Consider the following 20,166-nt stretch of genomic DNA (forward strand, 5'->3'; position numbering starts at 1 on the left):
GCATTTGCCAATGATCTCCAACATCAAGGTAGGAAATGTTTAGGAGTGGGCCTAAGGTGGTGAAAGCTGCAAAAGTAATGTGAGGATTTCTCCTGCTGTGTTTCAAAGTCCTGAAAGAGTTACAGTTTCCATTTAAAAGCATTTGTGTGCAAGAAATGTTTAGCATTGTAAAGAAAATTGACATAGCATTATTCACTGTGGAAAGTCCATAAAACCAAACTGACAGGTTGAGATTAGTTTGTTAGTAACTGGATGCCAATTCAGATACGAGTCATAATATGATTGATACAGTGTGGAAACAGGCCCTTCGGCCCAACTTGCCCACACTGACCAATATGTCCCATCCACACTGGTCCCATTTGCCTGAGTGTGGCCCATATCCCGCTAAACTTGTCCTATCTGTGTATCTATCTAATTGCTTCTTAAATGTTGTGAATGTTCCTTGCCTCAACCACTTCCACTGGCAGCTCATTCCATACAGCCACCACGTTTTGCATTAGAAAGTTATCCCTCAAATTCTTATGAAATCTTAAACCAATGCCCTCTGGTTCTCGAACCCCCCCACTCTGGGCCCGAGATTCTGTGCGTCCACCTGATCTATTCCTCTCATGCGGAATAAGTTTTCAGTAAAGCTATTGAATCTATCAATATTGGGATACATTTACAGCTAGCCACCCTTTGAGGAACTACATCCAGAGGAGCAGATAATGCATGCAATTTTCCGATTAGAAAATTATCTGTTTGAAGCAAAATTGAATGGGTCAAGAAATTAAGAGGAAAGGTAAGAACGAGACAAATTTTTTTTGTAAGGGAGTTTCCCCAAAATATTAAAATGTTGCCCTTGTGCTCGTTGTGCATTGTTGCTTTGAGCATTGGCCAATATGTTAATATTTGTCAACCAGAATAGCAGGCATCAGAGTGTTTTGGGGGTTTCCTCAACAAACTATTTAGTCTTGAAGCTATCCTGCTTGATTAGGTACAAATACCCAATGCAATGGTGTCATATTCTTATCTCCTCTGATTTAGTGGAGATGCTAAAATATCTATTGCCCCTTAAACTTTGAGAAAATGTGATTTCAGAGAGTGCATTAAAACATTGCATGCTACCATTACACACACAGACCTTAAGTCTTTTGTGTATTAACACACAGAAACTGGTTCACAAGCATCTTATTTTAGTGCTACATGATCCAATATTGATTTTACTTGGAATAAATCACTAGTAAAATTGCACCAGGCACTTCCAGCTGCATATTGTATGTTTCAGGCTCTTGTCACAAAACCTGGAGCTCCCGCATCCAGGAAATTACATTGTTAGTATATATATTTTAAACCCCAAGGGAACAATACTGCATTTTTCACTCTGCCAATACTGCATTTTTCACTCTGCCACGTTGAGAAAGGCTTGCCTCCAAACTCACCAGAGACTGCCTTATTAAATTTGGCTCAAAACTATAATCCCACAGGGATCAAGAGTATGGAGATAGGTGTACTAGATGATGCTAGTGGAGTAATTAGTTAATCCCGAGAGAGGAGGCATAATTGCAAAGACTCTTTCCCTTGTATCTTCCCTTTTCCCCAGGTCAGCTGGTGCCTTGGGAATTGTGCCTTAAGGGCAAACATTTTTTTCTAAGTGGGAAGCAGGGGAATCCTGATTACAATGGTACTTGCTCCCATGAAGGCCCACGCACATCACATTCTCCAAGGTGCAAAACAATTCTGACATTATTGTAGACTTATTTTCAACCAAATCAGTGCAAGCACTGTACAAAATGACGTTCTAGAAAACAAGAAAATGTGTAACCCAATTTCTAGGTAAGTATTGTTTTTAACTGCATAAAACTAAAGAGTGCCTTGAGAATTTGTGGAAAACAACATAAAATGTCGAGGAAGCACACTCCTAAGAAATACTTTTACGTTGATTATTTTTTATTTATGCACAGGGCCAGTTGGAATTGGGAGTGGTCAAACTTGGTTATTGGATGAGGGAATGTTTACATCTATAGGTAAGCATTGTTTTTAAGTTTAATAGGATCCTGTCAAACATATAGAATTTGGATATTTAATAGTAAATTGTGGAATTCTTCCATTTGAACTCCACATTGAACTGGGGGAAGGGATACGCTGATTTTTCAAGTAAGACTAAATACTTAATATTTCAGTGTTAAGAAACATAGAAACATAGAAATTAGGTGCAGGAGTAGGCCATTCGGCCCTTCGAGCCTGCACCGCCATTCAATATGATCATGGCTGATCATCCAACTCAGTATCCCGTACCTGCCTTCTCTCCATACCCTCTGATCTCCTTAGCCACAAGGGCCACATCTAACTCCCTCTTAAATATAGCCAATGAACTGGCCTCAACTACCCTCTGTGGCAGAGAGTTCCAGAGATTCACCACTCTCTGCGTGAAAAAAGTTCTTCTCATCTCGGTTTTAAAGGATTTCCCCTTTATCCTTAAGCTGTGACCCCTTGTCCTGGACTTCCCTAACATCGGGAACAATCTTCCTGCAAGAAACTTCTTAAGGGCCTGTCCCACTTTGGCAAACTAATCCGCGAGTTCTGGCGAGTTTGCCCTCGACTCATACTCGCAGCATGGTCCACACGAGGTCGTAGGAGGTCTTCGTAACTCTCCTTCATGCTCGAGAGTGGTCTCCGCGTACTCGAGGCCTCAGCTAGGTCGCGGCGTTTTTATCAATATGTTAGAAAATGTCCGCGAATAAAAAAAGGTCGCCATGGAAAAAATCTATACTTTTTTTACTCGTAGGTTTAGTCTTAGTAGATCGTAGTAAGTTTCCATGTTGGTCGTAGGTAATCGAGGGTAGTCGAAGGGAGTCGAAGGCAGTCGTAGATAGTCTTCATCATAGTCGAAGGGAAGTCGAAGAAGATCGAATGAGGTCGTCTTCACTCTCCACTATTCGGTGTCCAATTTTCCCGAAGCTAGTCGTAGCTAGTAGAAGCTGGTCTTCAACATAGTCGAAGGAGGTCAAAGAAGGTCTTCTACATAGTCGAAGGAGGTCTTCAACATGTCATTTTTTCAAACTCTTCTAAACTCGCCAATTAGGTCGCCCAAATGGGACAGCCACTTTAAACAGCAGCAGAAAAGATGGAATTTGCATTTTTATAGCATCTTATCAGATCCTCAAACATTTTACTGCTAATTATGTAGACACACAGCTACTGTAGGTCTGACCTGCAACAAATTATACATCTGTTTCTTTCGCATCTGTTGAGAGACTGATGTGGGCAGTTTACCAGCAGGACATCCTGCTGTTTAGTGAATGGGCCTTTTTAACATCCTCCAAAATAAACAGAGCCTGAAGTTACATCTCATATGAAATGTAACATCACTGACAATATAGCAACATTAGCTTCATTGTGAAAGGTCAATGTTCTAGTCCAACCAAATGTACCAAGCTGGCATTAACGTGAAGGAAGGAGCAACCTATTCACCGGCTTTGAACGTAACTAGTGGATAAGGAATCAAAATCCAATGGAGAACTTAGGTTAAGTAGGACAAGAGGACTGAAGAATAAATACAATCCAACAAGACAAGGAGAAGGAGGAAGAAGGAAGTACAGAGATAAATGAATGAAAGATCAGAGTGTGACAAAAGTGACAATGCATCAACAGATTCAGGTTCCAGTATTTTTGGGAACCGGGCCATTATTTTCCTCTGTGGGAAGGGCCAAGACACTTTGATGTGACCCTATCTTTTTTTTTCTTGTAATAATTAAAAAAAAAACACAGATAAGCTCCTGTTGATTAGTGGGTAGGACAGAACTGCAGATGCTGGTTTAAATCGAAGGTAGACACAAAATTTTGGAGTACATCAGCGGGACAGGCAGCATCTCTGGAGAGAAGGAATGGGTGACGTTTCGGGTCGAGATCCTTCTTCAGATTGATGTCAGGGGAGTGGGCGGTACAGAGATAAAATTTAGTCAAAGACAGTAAGACTGGTAGTAGAACTAGGCAGGGTAGGGAGAGAGGGAAAGCAAGGGCTACTTGAAGTTAGAGAAGTCACTGTTCATACTGCTGGGGTGTAAGCTACCCAAACGAAATATGAGGTGATGTTCCTACAATTTGTGCTGGGCCTCACTCTTGACAATGAAGGAGGCCCATGACAGAAAGGTCAGTGTGGGAATGGGAGGGGGAGTTAAAGTGTTGAGCAACTGGCGATCAAGTAGGTTTAGGCGGACCGAGCGGAGGTGTTCAGCGAAACGATCAGCAGGTCTGCGCTTGGTCAGTCTGAAGAAGGGTCTCGACCCAAAAAACGTCACTCATTCCTTCTGTCTAGATATGCTGCCTGTCCCGCTGAGTTACTCCAGCATCTTGTGTCTATAAACAGTTCATTGTGTTCAGTTCTGGGCACCATGTTATAGAAAAGATGTTATCAAGCAGGAAAGGATACAGAGAAGATTTACAAGGATGTTGCCAGGGATAGATGGTCTGAGCTATAGGAAGAGGTTGATTAGGCTGCGACTCTATTCCTTGGAACGCAGGAGGATGAGGGGCGAGCTTATAGAGGTGTATCAAATCATGAGAGGAATAGATCGAGGAGATGCACCGAGCCTCTTGCCCAGAGTAGGTGAATCGAGGACCAGAGGGCATCAATTTAAGATGAAGGGGAAAAAAATTAATAGGAATTTGAGTGGTAACTTTTTCACACAAAGGGTGGTGGGTGTATGGAACAAGCTGTCTGAGGAGGTAGTTGAGGCCGGCACTAACCCAACATTTAAGAAACAGTTAGACAGGTACATGAATAGGACAGGTTTGGAGGGATATGGACCAGGTGGGACTAGTTTAACTGGGACATGTTAGCTGATGTGGGCAAGTTGGGCCGAAGGGCCTGTTTCCATACTGTTTCACTCTTTGGCTCTATCTAGAATGGCTGTGTGACACAAACATTTATGTCCTGAGCTGCCTCCCACTTGTCCCAACCTTTGGAATAGAGTGCAATCCGAAAACACTGTGAAACAGAGATTGTACCTAATTAGGACACCAAAGTTCACACAGTCTAAAGCTGAGCACCTTATTAATTCTTTTGTTTGGAAAACCATCAGCTATTCTTCATCATTGTATCAAATTTCTCCAATGGCTCCAAGGTTTTCTTACTTCAACTATCATATGGAAAGTGTTAAGGGGCTGTCCCATTTGGGCGACCTAATCCGCGAGTTCTGGCAAGTTTGCCCTCAACTTGTACTCGCAGCATAGTCGACACAAGGTCGTAGGAGGTCTTTGTAACTCTCCTTCATGCCCAGAGTAGTCGCTGAGTACTCAAGGCCTCGGCTAGGTCGCGGCATATTTTTTTAACATGTTGAAAAATCCTCGCGAGTAAAAAAAGGGCGCCATGGAAAAAATCGATACTCTTTTTATTCGTAGGTTTAGTCGTAGTAGGTCATCTTGTTAGTCGTAGGTAATCGAAGGTAGTCAAATGCAGTTGAAGGTAGTTGAAGGTAGTCTTCATCATAGTCGAATGGAGGTCGAATGAGATCGTATTCACTCTCCACTATTCGGTGTCCAATTTTCCCGAAGTTAGTCGTAGCTAGTCGTAGCTAGTAGCAACTAGTCGAAGCTAATCTTCAACATAGTCGAAGGAGGTCGAAGGAGGTCTTCTCCACAGTCATAGGAGATCTTCAACATGACATTTTTTCAAACTCTCCTAAACTCGCCAATTAGGTTGCCCAAGTGGGACAGCCCCTTTAGCAACACCTTTCCCTAGGAATGAGTGCTCTATGCATATCAATACCAATGAAAAATAAATGCAACAGAAAAATACGTTCAAACTGCAAGTTGGAACCTATTGTTCCTTTGGATCGATCATTGACGTGGACAGGGGGGATGTGCTGAATGGGCAACAGCCTGTCCTCCATATCACATCGCCTGTCCTCCATATCACATTGCCCAGGCTTGCATCCGACCACACATCACCTGCAAACTTGGATGCATCGCCCATGCTCAGTTACGACCTGGGGGACTTACTAACGGCAAGTAACGCAAAATCCTTCTGAACCCTCCCTTGCATCTGATATACATAAAGGATACCAAAGGTGTCCTGTGGCATCCACAAGAACAACATATAGGCCGGCTTCAATACCAGGATTTTCATTCACCCACATGTACCTGCAGATAGCGAAATAATCAGTGCAACGACCAACACGATAAAGTGTGCTATCCGCTGTATTTAAGAAGGAACACAATTGAATCTACTTTCTGGTGGAACCTCTTGAGGGATGGAGCTAGCTCCAGGCTACAATTCTGTTAAATACTGATTTACTTTTGCAAAAATTTTTCTTCTTGAACACTTCTGTTCACATAGTCTCATGCCGGTGATTCTGGAATAGATATGCATTTGTAATCTGGCCAGGATACTGATTCTGGAGGTGAGCCATCTTCTGCAGGAAGACCCTGGAGACGACTCAACCACCACTGTTTAGAACCAGTTGTCCATGGCCTCGAAGACAGATGGAGCACTCACTCAGAGAAGGATGAGATTCAATGATGGTTCCTCAAGCTGTCCAACAGCTACAGAAACTATCGTGGCCTCTGACCTCCTCAGTGGCCTCATTGCCATCCGCATAGCCCATGGCCTCCATCAATCTTATCTCAAGTACTTCTGCCTCTATTGCCTTGAAATACTCCTATTTATACTTCTTACTTTTCCCTCTGAGACAGTCTGTTGGGAGGAAAGATGATGTGGCTACTCCAGTTTTGTGGGTTCACAGGTGATTTACGAGGCCAGGAAGAGTCTGCAGATGAGAGAGGGGGGTCCTGGCAGAATGTGCAGCTGAGTAGCTTGTGAGCCGATGCCATGCATAAGTTGAGCTTCCATTGGTGCAGGAACTCAAGCTTCTAAATACTATCCAAAATATTCCTTTTCCAGTTTAAGCTATTGTGGGTCAGGACGTTCAAGGAATAAGTGGGGGTTATTGAATTTTCTTTTAAGGAGACATTGCAAACATCCTTGAATTTTTTCATCCATCTATCTGGTAATCTTTCCCTGTGACCGAGCTTGGGATGGAGGGTGTTTTGTGTAACCAACGAGACTGTAGATGTGAGAAGTATGGTTACTAATCTGATCTTAAGACATAGAACATAGAACAGTACAGGAACATGCTCTTCGGCCTACAATATTCCTGCCGAACATGATGCCAAGTTAAACTAATCTCCTCTGACTTCACATGATCCAAATCTCATCAGTCCTTGCATATCCATGCGCCAATCGAAACAGCCCACCATCACCACCCCTGGCTGTGCATTCCAGGCACCCACCATTTCCTGCGTAAAAAACATGCCCCTCGCATCTCTTTTAATCTCACATGAAACTTCTGCCCTTTAGTCATTGACATTTCCACCCTGAGGAAAAATGTTCTGGCTATCTATCCTATATTTGCCATCGTATTTGTATATAAATCTATCAGGTCTCTCGCCAACCTCCACGTTCCAGAGAAAACAATCCAAATTAGTTCAACTTTTTCATATAGTTAATACCCTCTAATCCCAGCAACACTCTAGTAAACCTCCTCTGCATCCTTTCCAAAGCATCCACATCCGTCCTGCAATGGGGCGACCAGAACTGTACACTATACTCCAAATACAGCCCAAGCAGAGTCCTCTTAAGCTGCAAGACATATAATGCGGCAACACTTATCTACTTCATAAGCTGGCATCCTCCTGCCATGTCAGGGCCATTATTGATGGAGCTCTCAAACCTATGCCTGAACAGACTTGACTGAGTCCACAGCTGTCACTGGGCAATGCTGTGCCACCCTGATAACATCACCTCAACAGAGATATTTGATTGGTAAGTGATTTACTGCAATGGATAATAAGGAAACCACTTTACTGGCTTAAGGCCTGTTCAATAGTGCACAATGCACTGGACACCATGCGCTACCGAATTTTCCAGATGTGGGCCCTTGCACTAAATGTTAGTTGGTCTGCTAATTTCTGGCAGGTAAAAATGATGCAACCACTATGCATGATGTAAAGGCAACAATTTCAGATCTGAATTTACATCCCTGGTTATATCCTCCTGGGCGACCCTCTAAGGCATATGTACATTTTTCTTTTCCAGAACCTGGCTATTATGAAGATAATGAATTTGGAATTCGGATTGAAGATATTGTCATGGTAGTAAAGGCAGACACTAAGGTAAAACTTGTGAAAATGGTTGTCTTACAGCTCAAACACTCCAGTCAGACAAGATATTTTGGCAAGCAGAAAATTACTATAAATACATTGTTTTTGGAACGCATCAAAACTTTTAGCATTTTCAGCACCATTCAGAGCTTTTATGCATTCATTTAAGAACTGCACGGAAATACATTCTTGTGCAAATGTATGGCATAGAGTTGAAAGCATATTGCAACCATATAGATTAAAATGTATTCTTTTGAAACTAAAATAATATTTCACGTAATAAATAAAGCCCAAACTGAAAAAAAATTGAATTCTGAAATAAAAGCAGAATTTCATGGAAAGACACTGCATCAGCATGCAAGAAAATAAATTGTCTAATGCTGGTTTTTATTTCAAAGGTGTTCAGAAATAAAAGTAAGGAAGTGAACTGTACAAGGCGCTGGTGAGAGCATGTGTTGTGGACACTTTCAATCCTTATGTTGAAGCAAAGACATATTATCATTGAAAGGAATTCAGTGAATGTTTATTCAAATGATCTTGAGTATGGAAGGATTGTCATTGAGCAAACGTTGACTAGATTGGATCTGAACTCAATGGAATTTAGAAGTATGTGAGGTTATCTCTTTGAAACATGTAAGATTCTTTGCGAGTTTGATAGGTTGAGTAACGAGTAATGGTTGTGTCTTGTCATAGAAGAGCCGAGGGTCAGAGGCCATAGTCTCTGAATACGCATTTAAGAGTAAGTGGGCACGCATTTAAGACTAAGATGAGGAAAAATTACTCCTTTCAAATTGTTGTGATTCTTTGGCCCCAGAAAGGTTTGGGAGCTGAATTCTTGAATATATTCAAAAATGAAATATATATTTTAATCACAGGGGAATTAAGGGTTATAAGGATAAGCAGGAAAGAGGATGGAAACAGATGGATCAGCCATTGTCTTAATGGATAGTGGAACAGACTCCAGGGGGCAGAATGGCCTATTCCTGTTACTATTTCTCATGATCTAATAAATGGGTGGGTGAGAAGATGTCACATCAAGTAAAATGCGGGCACATGTGAAATTGATAACTTGGATAGATATTAAAAAGAAAATGTTCTCAAATTGGTGATTAAACAGTAGCTCAGAGAGTCTTCAGCGCCTTTGTATGTGAATAAGATTGCAACATGCAGGGCAGAAGACAATTCAGAAAACACTTGGCATGTTGACCATTTATGCAAGGAATTGGAATGCACTAATTAAAAGTTTTGCTCAATTGCCCAGAGATTAGTGGAACCATACCTGGAATGCTGCGTGGAGGTTTGGGCTCCTTATGTTAGAAAAAATGTACTTGCTTCCCTTGGATATGGTGAAAAAACGGTTTTCTAAGCTATGCCCCATGAGCTTAGAGCAAAATGGATCTATATTTTTGTACGGATATATAGAATGAAAGGAGATCTCATTGAAGCATAAAATATCCTCAACGGCCTTGGCAAAATGGGTGCTTAGAGATTGTCAATCTCAGCTGGAGAAAATAAAACTAAGAGGTATTGTCTCAATTTAAAAGGTCAGTTTAAAAGAATTTCTTCACCAGAACAGTTGGAGATATTTGGAATTCTCTATCCCACCTGCTGTGGATGCTCACTCATTGAACATGTTCAAGGTTCAGATTAATAGATTTTAGAATCCAGGAGAATGAAGAGATGAGGATCAGGCAGGAAAATGAAGCAATGATAAAAGAGTAACCATGATCTTGTAGATTGCTGGGGCAGGTCAGAGAGTCTTGGTCCAGTTTACTGCTGTTCCTTTTTTCCGATGTGCTGGTGTAATCCGAATTTATCAGCAAATGCTTATTTTATTTGATTGAAAAAAAAGCTTCACATTAACCAGGACTGCATTTGATAAAAAGACAAGCTAGACTACTTGCTATTTTATCTCCGTTTGTTAAACAATTAAAAGCCTTTCAGTACCCATGGTGCCATAATCTACTCTATTTGGATGTCAAAACTTCTAGGACATAGAGTTTTGAATTTGATCAAAACATTTTATTTTAAAAAATGGATTAAGATTAGTTGAATGAGTTGATGCTGAAATGCGATTTTAGAGGAAATACTTGCAATGCCACCATATATGATTCATGTTGCATTCGAACTGCAGGTGAAATAAGAATTGTTAAACATTTTTTTGTGCAGCATATGTTTGGTGGAATACCCTACCTGACCTTTGAACACGTATCTCTTGTTCCTTATGAAAGAAAATTGATTGATCTGTCCATTTTGAATGAGCAGCAGGTGAGTGATTAATTGTTTCTTTACTGCTGACACAAAGAATCGCAGATGCTGGAATGTTCAGCAAAATGCAAACTGCTGGAAGAACGCAGCAGGTCAGGCAGTAGCTAAGGATGGAATGAACAGGCTCTCCACATACTGTGACCTAAAGAGAGATCCCGATCCGAAATGTCATCTGTCAATTCCCTTCACCGATGCTGCCTGACCCAATATGTTCTTCCTGCACTTAGTATTGTGCTCAATGTATTATTGCTGATCCCTAGGTCCTATTCATTTCCCAATCTCTCACCTGCCTATCTCTCATTCCTCTTCAAGACAATTCTTAAAATTAATGATTTTAATCAGGCTCTTAAGGTTCTCGTCCTAATACATAATTATTTCTGGTAACATTCATGTGATGCTTTTTAGGATGTGTTTTGCATGTTCTAATAGAGAAAAGTTGAATTCTTTGTGTTTATTTGACATTCAAAACATTTATTTGTTGAGAGCGTCGGGCATCTCATTTAGATATTTGTAAATTGCTGAGAAAAGACTTGCTTGTTGTAGCATAATTGTTTATCTTTGTCATTATGTAGGACACCACATAGATTATCCAAATCATTTCTTTCAAACAGGTTGAAATAGCATTGATGGAAAATATATATGCTTTCTCCTTTTCGATGCTTTGACTATAGAGGTCTTCACATGACTTTGAACATCTCTCTGCAGTTTTATGCACCTTATTGCTTCAATGACATTTATAACAACAATATGTGGGCCAGACAGTGCATTACTAATCCAACACGCTTTCAGAATTTCTGGGCACTGTTTGGGAACGGCTCCATTCAAGACTACAAGAAATTGCAGTCATGAACGTAGCCTAGACCATCACTCAAACCAACCTCCCTTCCATTGACTCCATCTACACACATTTCATGCTGCCTCAGCAAGCCCATCAGCATATTCAAGGACCAGTCTCACCCATGGTCACTTCCTCTTCTCCCCTCTCCCATCAGGTAAGAGGTACAGAAGTGTGAAAATGCACACCTCCAGATTCAGGGACAGCATCTCCCTAGCTGTTATCAAGCAACTGAACCATTCAATTAACAACTAGAGAGCGATCCTGACCTACCATCTACCTCATTGGAGACCTTCAGACTATCTTTAATAGGATTTTGCTGGATTTAATCTAGTTCAAGACATTATTCCGTTTACCCCGTGTCTGTACACTGTGGATGGCTTAATTGTAATCATGTATAGTTTTTCCGCTGACTTGACAGCACACAACAAAAAAAGCTGTTTACTGTTCCTCGGTAAACGTGACAATGAACTAAATTAACTAAATTGAACTGAACTAAAAATGTGTTCAAATTCATTTAAATCAATGCAATGGACTAAGTTGTGATGAACATGTTATTGATTGTAACTGTTAGTCCTAGTGTGGTAACTAGATATCTATCCACTACAGCTTAAGTCTGCATAGCAAAGCATAGCACAATACTGCAGCTACCACTGAAAATGAATTTGGAAATTATATTATTCCTGTTATTATGACTTGCATTTAATTTTTTTTCAATATTATCTTTTCTAGATTCATTGGCTTAACAATTATTATAACAAGATCTGGAAGATAGTGTCCCCTGAGCTATACGCACAAAACCTAATGGAAGAATATAACTGGCTTCAGAAACACACTCAACTATTTTCACACAGTGCTTTTGTGACATTTTCATTTCCTCTTTTGGTTGGAGTCTTGTTGGGAAATTTAATATTACAGGGAAAACTTCAATAGCAATCCATAAAATTCACAAACCTAACCTTTTTCACAGACCTTTTAGTTTTGATTAGTGATAAAGTGCAGAAACAGCCCATCAGGTGACCGAGTCCATGCTGACAATCAATCACCACACACTTATACTATCCTACACACACTAGGGACAATTTACAATTTTGCCAAGCCAATTAACCTGTACATCTTTAGAGTGTGGGAGGAAACCAGAGCACCTGGAGAAAAAGCCACACAGGTCACAAGGAGAATGTACAAACTCCATAGAGACAGCACCCATAGTCAGTCTCAAACCCTGGCCTCTGGCGCGGTAAGGCAGCAACTCTACCACTGTGACACCGTGCTGCCCCTTAACAGAAAGAAATCCCATGAATTATTCTCATTGCAGGTTATTCCATGTATTAATGTGAAAACTAGGTGTCACTTGTATTATACGGCAACAGTGAAATGTTGCACTAATAAACAAACATACTACAGAAATATAAAACACATACTAGTGTGTTCAATTAAACAAAAACACTGCGCTATAGGAACCTAGAACACAGGAACTGGCCCTTCGGCCCGCAATGTCTGTGCCAAACATATTGTCAATATAAACTGATCTCATCTGCCTTCAACAAGATTCATATTCCTCCATTCCCCGTATATCCAAATGCCTATCAAATAGCCTCTTAAACTCCACTATTGTATCTGTCTCAACCACTACAGCGAGCAGCATGTTCCAAGCACCTAGCACCTTCTGTATAAAATAACTTGCCCCACACATCTCCTTTAAATTTTGCCCCTGTCATTTTAAAGCTATGCCCTCTGGTCTTTGACATTTCCAAGCTGACAAAAAGCTTCTGACTATCCTATCTACGGATCTCTTCATTTTAATATATTTCTATCTTTTTATAAATTTATAATCATATATTAGAGGAAGTATCATCAGTTTTTATGTCAATTTCCTAACAAGATAAACCTGACATTTTTAGTTCCCCCACAACCAGAGCTGCTCTGCTGATGTAGGATATTGCATTCTTCATATAGTTCCATTCACTGAGATTCAGGCTTTCAGGTTGGTCTCTATCTATGGCAAAATAGAAGTTTGTTTTATTTTATAGCATAACAGTTCTCTGCTCACATTAGGGACACTTTCCCAAGGGTTATCTTTTGCTGCAAATGAGAATTACACTTGAAATTAAAATAAGGGTAGCATATAATAAAATAAAGCAGGGGGAAAAAAAGACACAATGTGCTGGAGTAACTCAGCGGGTTCGGCAGCATCCCTAGAGAACATGGATAGATGAGGTTTTGGGTCGGGACCCTTCTTCAGACTGAATAAGTGACTTTGGGTGATTTTTTTAATTTAGTTTAGTTTCTAGATACAGGCCTTTCGACCCACCAGGTCCGTGCCGACCAGCGATCTCCGCACATTAACACTATCCTACACACACTAGGGACAATTTTTACATTTACCAAGCCAATTAACCTGCAAACCTGTACGTCTTTGGAGTGTGGGAGGAAACCGATCTCGGAGAAAACCCACGCAGGTCACAGGGAGAACGTACAAACTCTGTACAGACAGCACCCGTAGTCAGGATTGAACCAGGGTCTCCGGTGCTGCATTTACTGTAAGGCAGCAACTCTACCGCTGTGCCCAAATACAAAAGAAAATCAGCATTGATAATATTTGCCTTAACTTTCTTAAATCGTAAGGTCATAAGAAATAGGAGTAGATTTAGGCCATTCGGCCCATCAAGTCTATTCCGCCATTCAATCATGGTTGATCTATTTCTCCCTCCTGACCCTATTCTCCTGCCTTCTCCCCATAACCTCTGACCCGTCTAGTAATCAAGAATCTATCTATCTCTGCCTTAAACATATTCACTGACTTGGCTTCCACAGCCTTCTGTGGCAAAGAATTCCACAAATTCACCACCCTCTGACTAAGGAAATGTCTCCTCATCTCCTTCCTAAAAGAATGTCCTTTAATTCTGAGGCTATGACCTCTAGTCCTAGACTCTTCCATTAATGGAAACATCCTCTCCACATCCACATCCATTTAGACATCTCCGAAGCTGAGCAAAATAATAACTTGATGTAATACTGCCAAGATCAAAGTTGCAGAGCTGTTGCTATGTTTTATGTGAACCACAAACATAATATTAAGTGACTGGAGGAGCTCCAAGTGTCAGGCCACCCAGATGACAGTTCTCCATGACATGGATAATGATTTATAAAAAAAATAGCTCTATCTCTGCCATGTAGTCTCTGCAGAATAGTTTGAAGAAAATACTTTTAACCTATTTTCAACTTCGTACTCAACCTTCTAGCGTTTTTCAAGTGTTTACTACGCATAGAAGATTGTAAACATAAAACCTAAGAAAGCTTTGACCTAGATAAACTTCTTGCTTCCACTAAAGTACTAAAAATGATTATTTCCTTCATCTGTCAATGTTAACCATACTACGCTGTGGCAGAGGCCATACACTCTATGCCAGCTCTCACCCATTAACTCTCTATCCCATTCCAAGCAACACCTTCGCTGTTATAACAAATTCCTCTTTGAATTACTGTGAACACAAAACGTTATCACTTAATTTCAGAATTGCTGACATCAAAAGCACCCAGATATTCTAGGTTATATAATGTCTGCCTTCCATGTCATTTACCCCACCTGCTCTGTCCCAAATGAAGTTGGCCAATTCGACCCTCAATATCCACACAACAGCAAGCTGGCCTATACTCCAATCGGGCGTCTGTTCTGTGAAGACTTTGTTTCCTTCATTTCACGGTTCCAAACGCTACATTTTTCTTTATACTTGCTGCTGAGCAACACAAGAGCTTGTAACAGCAGCTCAGTGGCACCCAAGGCCTTGGCATGCTGCACATTGACAACATAACTCACGTTTTGCAACTCACATCCACATCTAAACCAGTAAAAGCTGGATATGCTTAGCAGGTCAGGCTGCATCTGCAACATTGAAGACCCTCTGTAGATGTGTTCTGATCTGATGAGTATTTCCAGCATTTTCAGTTTTTATTTTAGATTTCCAGCATCTGCAGTTTGTTTTTTTACATGTTCAACTATTTCTAAGGCCACTTTCTCAGTTTGATATGATAATGTTCCTGTTTCCAATTTTTATACACTAACATAATGCCAACTTAATGCCAAAGCACCCACGTTACAATTTGCAGTAAGTAGTGCCTTTCAACTTAAAGCCAAAGCACCCAAGCCACCATTTGCAGTAAGTAGTGCCTTTCAACTTCAAGCCACAATTTGCAGTAAGTAGTGCCTTTCAACTTCAAGCCAATGCACCCACGCCCCCATTTGCAGTAAGTAATGCATTTTAACTTCAAGCCATTGCACCCAAGGAGCGCTAGTATGAACCATTTTAGAACCAATAGACATTTTTTTTGCAAGCTTTAGAACCAATAGACATTTTTTGCAAGCTTTAGAACCAATAGTCATTTTTTTGCAAGTTTTAGAACCAATAGTCATTTTCTTTGCAAGCTTTAGAACCAATAGACATTTTTTGGCAAGCTTTAGAACCAATAGACATTTTTTGCAAGCTTTAGAACCAATAGACACATTCTGCAAGCATTTTAGAAACACTAAGGGCACTTACATTTGAGTAGACATGTGTTCAGTGTTATTCACAGCTCAGAGAAACGTGACCCTCTGCCTTCCTCCATCTTGAAGAGACTGTGTGGCACACCACTTCCTGGTTTTATAGTCCCTCCCCCCTGCCACCAGCGGGGGCAGCAGAGAGAATGGGGAATTTTGTAAAAACATTAATATCTCTGTCATTTTTAATCAACGGGAAAAATCCTCGGCACACATGCGGCGGAGGGGGGCTCTGAGTAAGGTGGCCAAAAATGACGGCCGTAGGTGGCGGCGTTCTCTCGGAAATCGCAGCACAGATGGCCAAAACCGGTCAAGAACAGACTTTTAGTAATATAGATGGCTAAATAATTTGAAACATTGTTTGGAAAATTAACTAAGTAACAATGCATTTATTCTATCTTGAATCAAGTTCTGTTCACCTGCAGAAGAACACTGGTAACTTCAACTGATTTAATATAATATTTTTTTTTCATATTCCCCATGGCTGTGTTCCTCTCTCTCCCGCTCTCTCACTCTCCCTCCCACTCTCCCTCACTCTTTCTCTCTCTTTCTCTCTCTCTCCAATCTTACAGTTCTGCAGCTACAATAAAGCTTAGCTAATTATAGTCTTCTGGCTTTCTATCTCCCTTACTTGAAATCTAGCTCTTTCAGCAATCTTTTGATCATGAATCCTAATACCTCAAAATTTGTTTGTTATGAAGTGTGAAATATTTTACTAAATTATTGAGTATATACGTGTTATTGAGGATAAAACACTAATAAAATATGCATCTCAATCAGCTATGATCTATCCATTCGTTTGTTTTAATGTCTATAAATGCAGAAGAGCTGCAATGTCCTTTGTGAATAAGGATAATATTTGTTTTATAACAATGCAAATTCCATTTCCGTGCAGTACACTTCAGGAAAAGAGATGTGTTTGCATGCAGAAAGGTTATAATTCACTCTCTGAATCGTTACGTCTCATCAATAAATTATTCTCTGCAGTAGCTGAGTTGTAGAATCCTACTTCTGCAGTAGAAGTCACTTTTCTTGCACCATTCAAGAACTTAAAAGATTTTTTAGTATTCACAAGAAAGCAATCATACTCTAAAAGATATGATATAAGCACTAATTTCCCACCTAGCTATCCCTTGGTACTTGATTCCAACAACAAACTATTCGACACAGCTTTTCATTTTGATTCATCAAGTTTTACAGAATTAAATTTGAAACACAGCAGCTACATTGCCATAAGAGAGTGTCTAGAAGTTTGAGTATTTTAATGCATGATGGAAAATATACCTACAGGGATAGAAATATAACAGTAAGTATGAGTCACTTCACTCTCCAGAAATTTGACTGCATTTGCCAGCATGAATCGTAGTTAGGCATCCAAAGTGATTTCTACGTTGTTCCTCCCACTGTCCAAAGATACAGATTTATAGGTTAATTGGCTTAGTAAAAATTGTAAATTGTCCCTATTGTGTAGTGTGCAGGGTGATCGCTGGTTGGCGTGGACTTGGCGGGCCGCAAAGCCTCTTTCTGCACTGTATCTCTAAAGTCTAATGTCTAATCTGGCAGACCTCAGCAATAACATTTAGAATTGGTCATAAAATTTCCTCCATCCTGACTACCCCTTAGGGTTGTGTGCTCAGTTCCCTGCTCTATTCCCTGTATTGTGATTGTGCACAACCTATCAGACTAATTGGATCTTATTTCACCTCATTGTGATTGTGCAGCAAACTATAGTACCTACTCGATTTTTAAATTTGCCGATGATACCACTGTGGTCTGCCGGATAAATGACAACAATGAGACAAGGTACAGGAAAGCGATGGAAAACCTTGAGGCACCATGGTCTCAGTACAACGCCATTTTGCTACCCCTTAACGGTAGCAAAATGAAAGAGTTGTATGTTGAATCAAGAAAACAAGGAAGTGAGCTCAACCCTGTCCTCATCAGCTGACGTAGAGATGGCTGACAGATTCAAGTTCTCTGCAATTTCTAGGCACAGGTCTCAGGTTATGCCACACTCGGGTCTTCTTATCGAATCCACATCACAAGATTAGAAATTGTTCAGCCAGAATTGAACACACTTCACGGCATCTGCAAACAATTGCTTCTTGTGCGCGGTGGTGGAAAGATTGGTGGAAACAGGGCCGCGACGTGATCGTTCTTTCCTTGATCCCGCTACTCCGGTGATTCATGAGAATGTTTTAGTTTTGATAAAAAATATTGGTGCAAGAATGCAACTGGATTGATTTCTAATTGCGAACTGTTGCATAAGGCTTGAGGTGCTGAACAGTCTGCAGCTGTGACCCATATTTTTGCATGAGAATGCCAGCTCAACTCCTACAGGTTAACAATTGTCAAATACAACAAGAGAACATTGTGGCTTGGTGTGGGGTTTATTGCTGCATTAAACCCTTTGCTAGAGCTGTACCACTTCAACCTCAGGTAGCTAGTGATTTTTATCTAGCTTGCACATTTCCTGGATTAAAATCTTCAAAATACTTTTCGTATGCAAAAAGTATTTGGCTGAAGCTACACTCTATGCAGATTTTTTTTTTGTTGATAAAACAATTTCTGCTTTTACATGAAAGCTAATATTATTTTGCTGCTTTAGTAAACAAATTCACCAATAGGAATGATACAGTATCTTTCAGAATATGGCAAGATGCCTAATTTTACTTCGGAGTCACGTGAGTGACTACGTGAAGAACCCACCCAGTGCGCAGGCGCGGCATTACGTCAGCAGCGCAACAGCGGCGGCAGCTGGAGCCAGGCTCTCCAGCAGCAGGATAAAGACAAGACCTCAGGTAAGTGAGTCTTTTGTATTACAGAGAGTCGCTAGCATGGCTACCCGCAAGCGACCAACGAAACGGACTGCCTGCCCAACTCCCCCCGAGGAAGGGTCAACATCTGGGCGGCAGCCACTGGCGGCGGAGGAGTTATTTCAACGCTCCCGCACACCCGACGCCGAGCCGCTCCCTGTGCCGCCGACCTCGACGCCCCGCACAGGGAGGAAATCTACCCGTAAAACGGACCGGCCGGTGGTCTCCGACTCGTCGGAGGAACGGGAACGCTCTCCACCGGCTAAACGGGGAGACAGCCGCTTAAGCTGCATGAGGCAGCTCCTCGAGCAGATGCTTGAGGAGGAGATGCAGGCAAGGCATCTCCAGGGAGGACGGGCTGTGGCCTCCTCCAAACCATCACCTCACCCTTCTGTTCCCTCCTTGTTTGAGGTCAGTAAGGGAGGCCAGGACTGGGCTGGCCTATCGCAAGGGCAGGCGGACGACTGCACAAGCATGCCAGGGGAGCTGGAGGAAGAAGAGCTGCTGGGTGTAGTTAGCAGGTATGCGGCGCCCCCGAGGACCGGAAGGATGCTAGAACCAAAAATGGCGGCTAGCATAAACCGGCTCTCCAATAAACCATTACAGGAGAAAGTCCTTCAGGAGGCCCTCGACACATACACGGCGCCTGAGAACTGCGAAGCGCTTCGAGTGAAGACCGTAAACGGCCAGATATGGAGCCAGCTAGGCCAACATATCAGGACACAAGAGCTGAAGATGCAGCGCATCCTGAAGCTCCACACCGCAGCCATCACCGCCTTTGCTCGGTCCATGGAGAACGTGGAGCTCACCACACCTCAACAAGACGTGCTAGCCCTGATGTGCAACACGCACTTTGAATTAAACAACTTGAGGCGTGAAAACATCAAGCCTGCCCTCAACCCCAAATATGCGGGGCTTTGCAAAGCTCCGGCGCCAGAGAAGGAGGCGCTGCTATTTGGGGCCGACTTGGGGAAAAGGCTCAAGGAGCTTGAAGAGGCTGCCAAACCCGTAGGCCTCATGAGGGCAGGACCAGGGCCGAGCAGGGTGAAGACACCCAGTTGGCAGCACGCCTCGGCATCCACCAGCAGATACCGAACTGGTGAAAGCCTGGTGACCGCTTCCCACTACCCCCAGAGCTCTTTTTTAGAGCGGGGCCCAGAGCGGAGCCGTGGGAAGATACGCCGCCCCACCACAGCACCAACAAGGACGCCCTCGAGCCAAACCCATCAACGGAGACGCTCCCAGAAATGAACATGGAGGTAGGTGGGTCTGGTTCCTGTCAACATACACAGACAAAGGGTGTTGTACTAACAGGAGGGCGTTTACGGTTCTTCAAACATGTTTGGTGCTCTATCACTAATAACAAGTTTATACTCAACAGTATTAGAGGATACAAAATTGAATTCAAACCAGGCATAAAACCGCCGGTTCAGCATATACCCCAAAGGGTATTCCTTCCCACAGAATTAGAAAAGGTGGAAGGACAAGCTGAATTAGAAAGGCTCGTGTCCAAAGGAATCATTGAAAGGACCAGACATGAGCCATTGGAATTTGTATCAAATATATTT

The 20,166-nt window shown here is 41.8% G+C and overlaps 1 protein-coding gene across 1 annotated transcript in view; it reads left to right on the plus strand.

Annotated features, from left to right (window-relative positions):
• The window catches only part of xpnpep2 (X-prolyl aminopeptidase (aminopeptidase P) 2, membrane-bound), a 77,869-nt gene extending 60,285 nt beyond the window's left edge, over positions 1–17,584 (plus strand). Inside the window, exons 19-22 of the mRNA XM_055643744.1 lie at positions 1,944–2,006; positions 8,078–8,154; positions 10,312–10,410; positions 11,978–17,584. Of these exons, the coding sequence (XP_055499719.1) occupies positions 1,944–2,006; positions 8,078–8,154; positions 10,312–10,410; positions 11,978–12,178 (440 nt within the window). The 3' untranslated portion in view covers positions 12,179–17,584. The remainder of the gene's footprint in view (positions 1–1,943; positions 2,007–8,077; positions 8,155–10,311; positions 10,411–11,977) is intronic.
• The last annotated feature ends 2,582 nt before the right edge of the window (positions 17,585–20,166 follow it).

The sequence above is a fragment of the Leucoraja erinacea genome, chromosome 12, assembly GCF_028641065.1.
Source record: "Leucoraja erinacea ecotype New England chromosome 12, Leri_hhj_1, whole genome shotgun sequence".
Lineage (NCBI taxonomy): Eukaryota > Metazoa > Chordata > Chondrichthyes > Rajiformes > Rajidae > Leucoraja > Leucoraja erinaceus.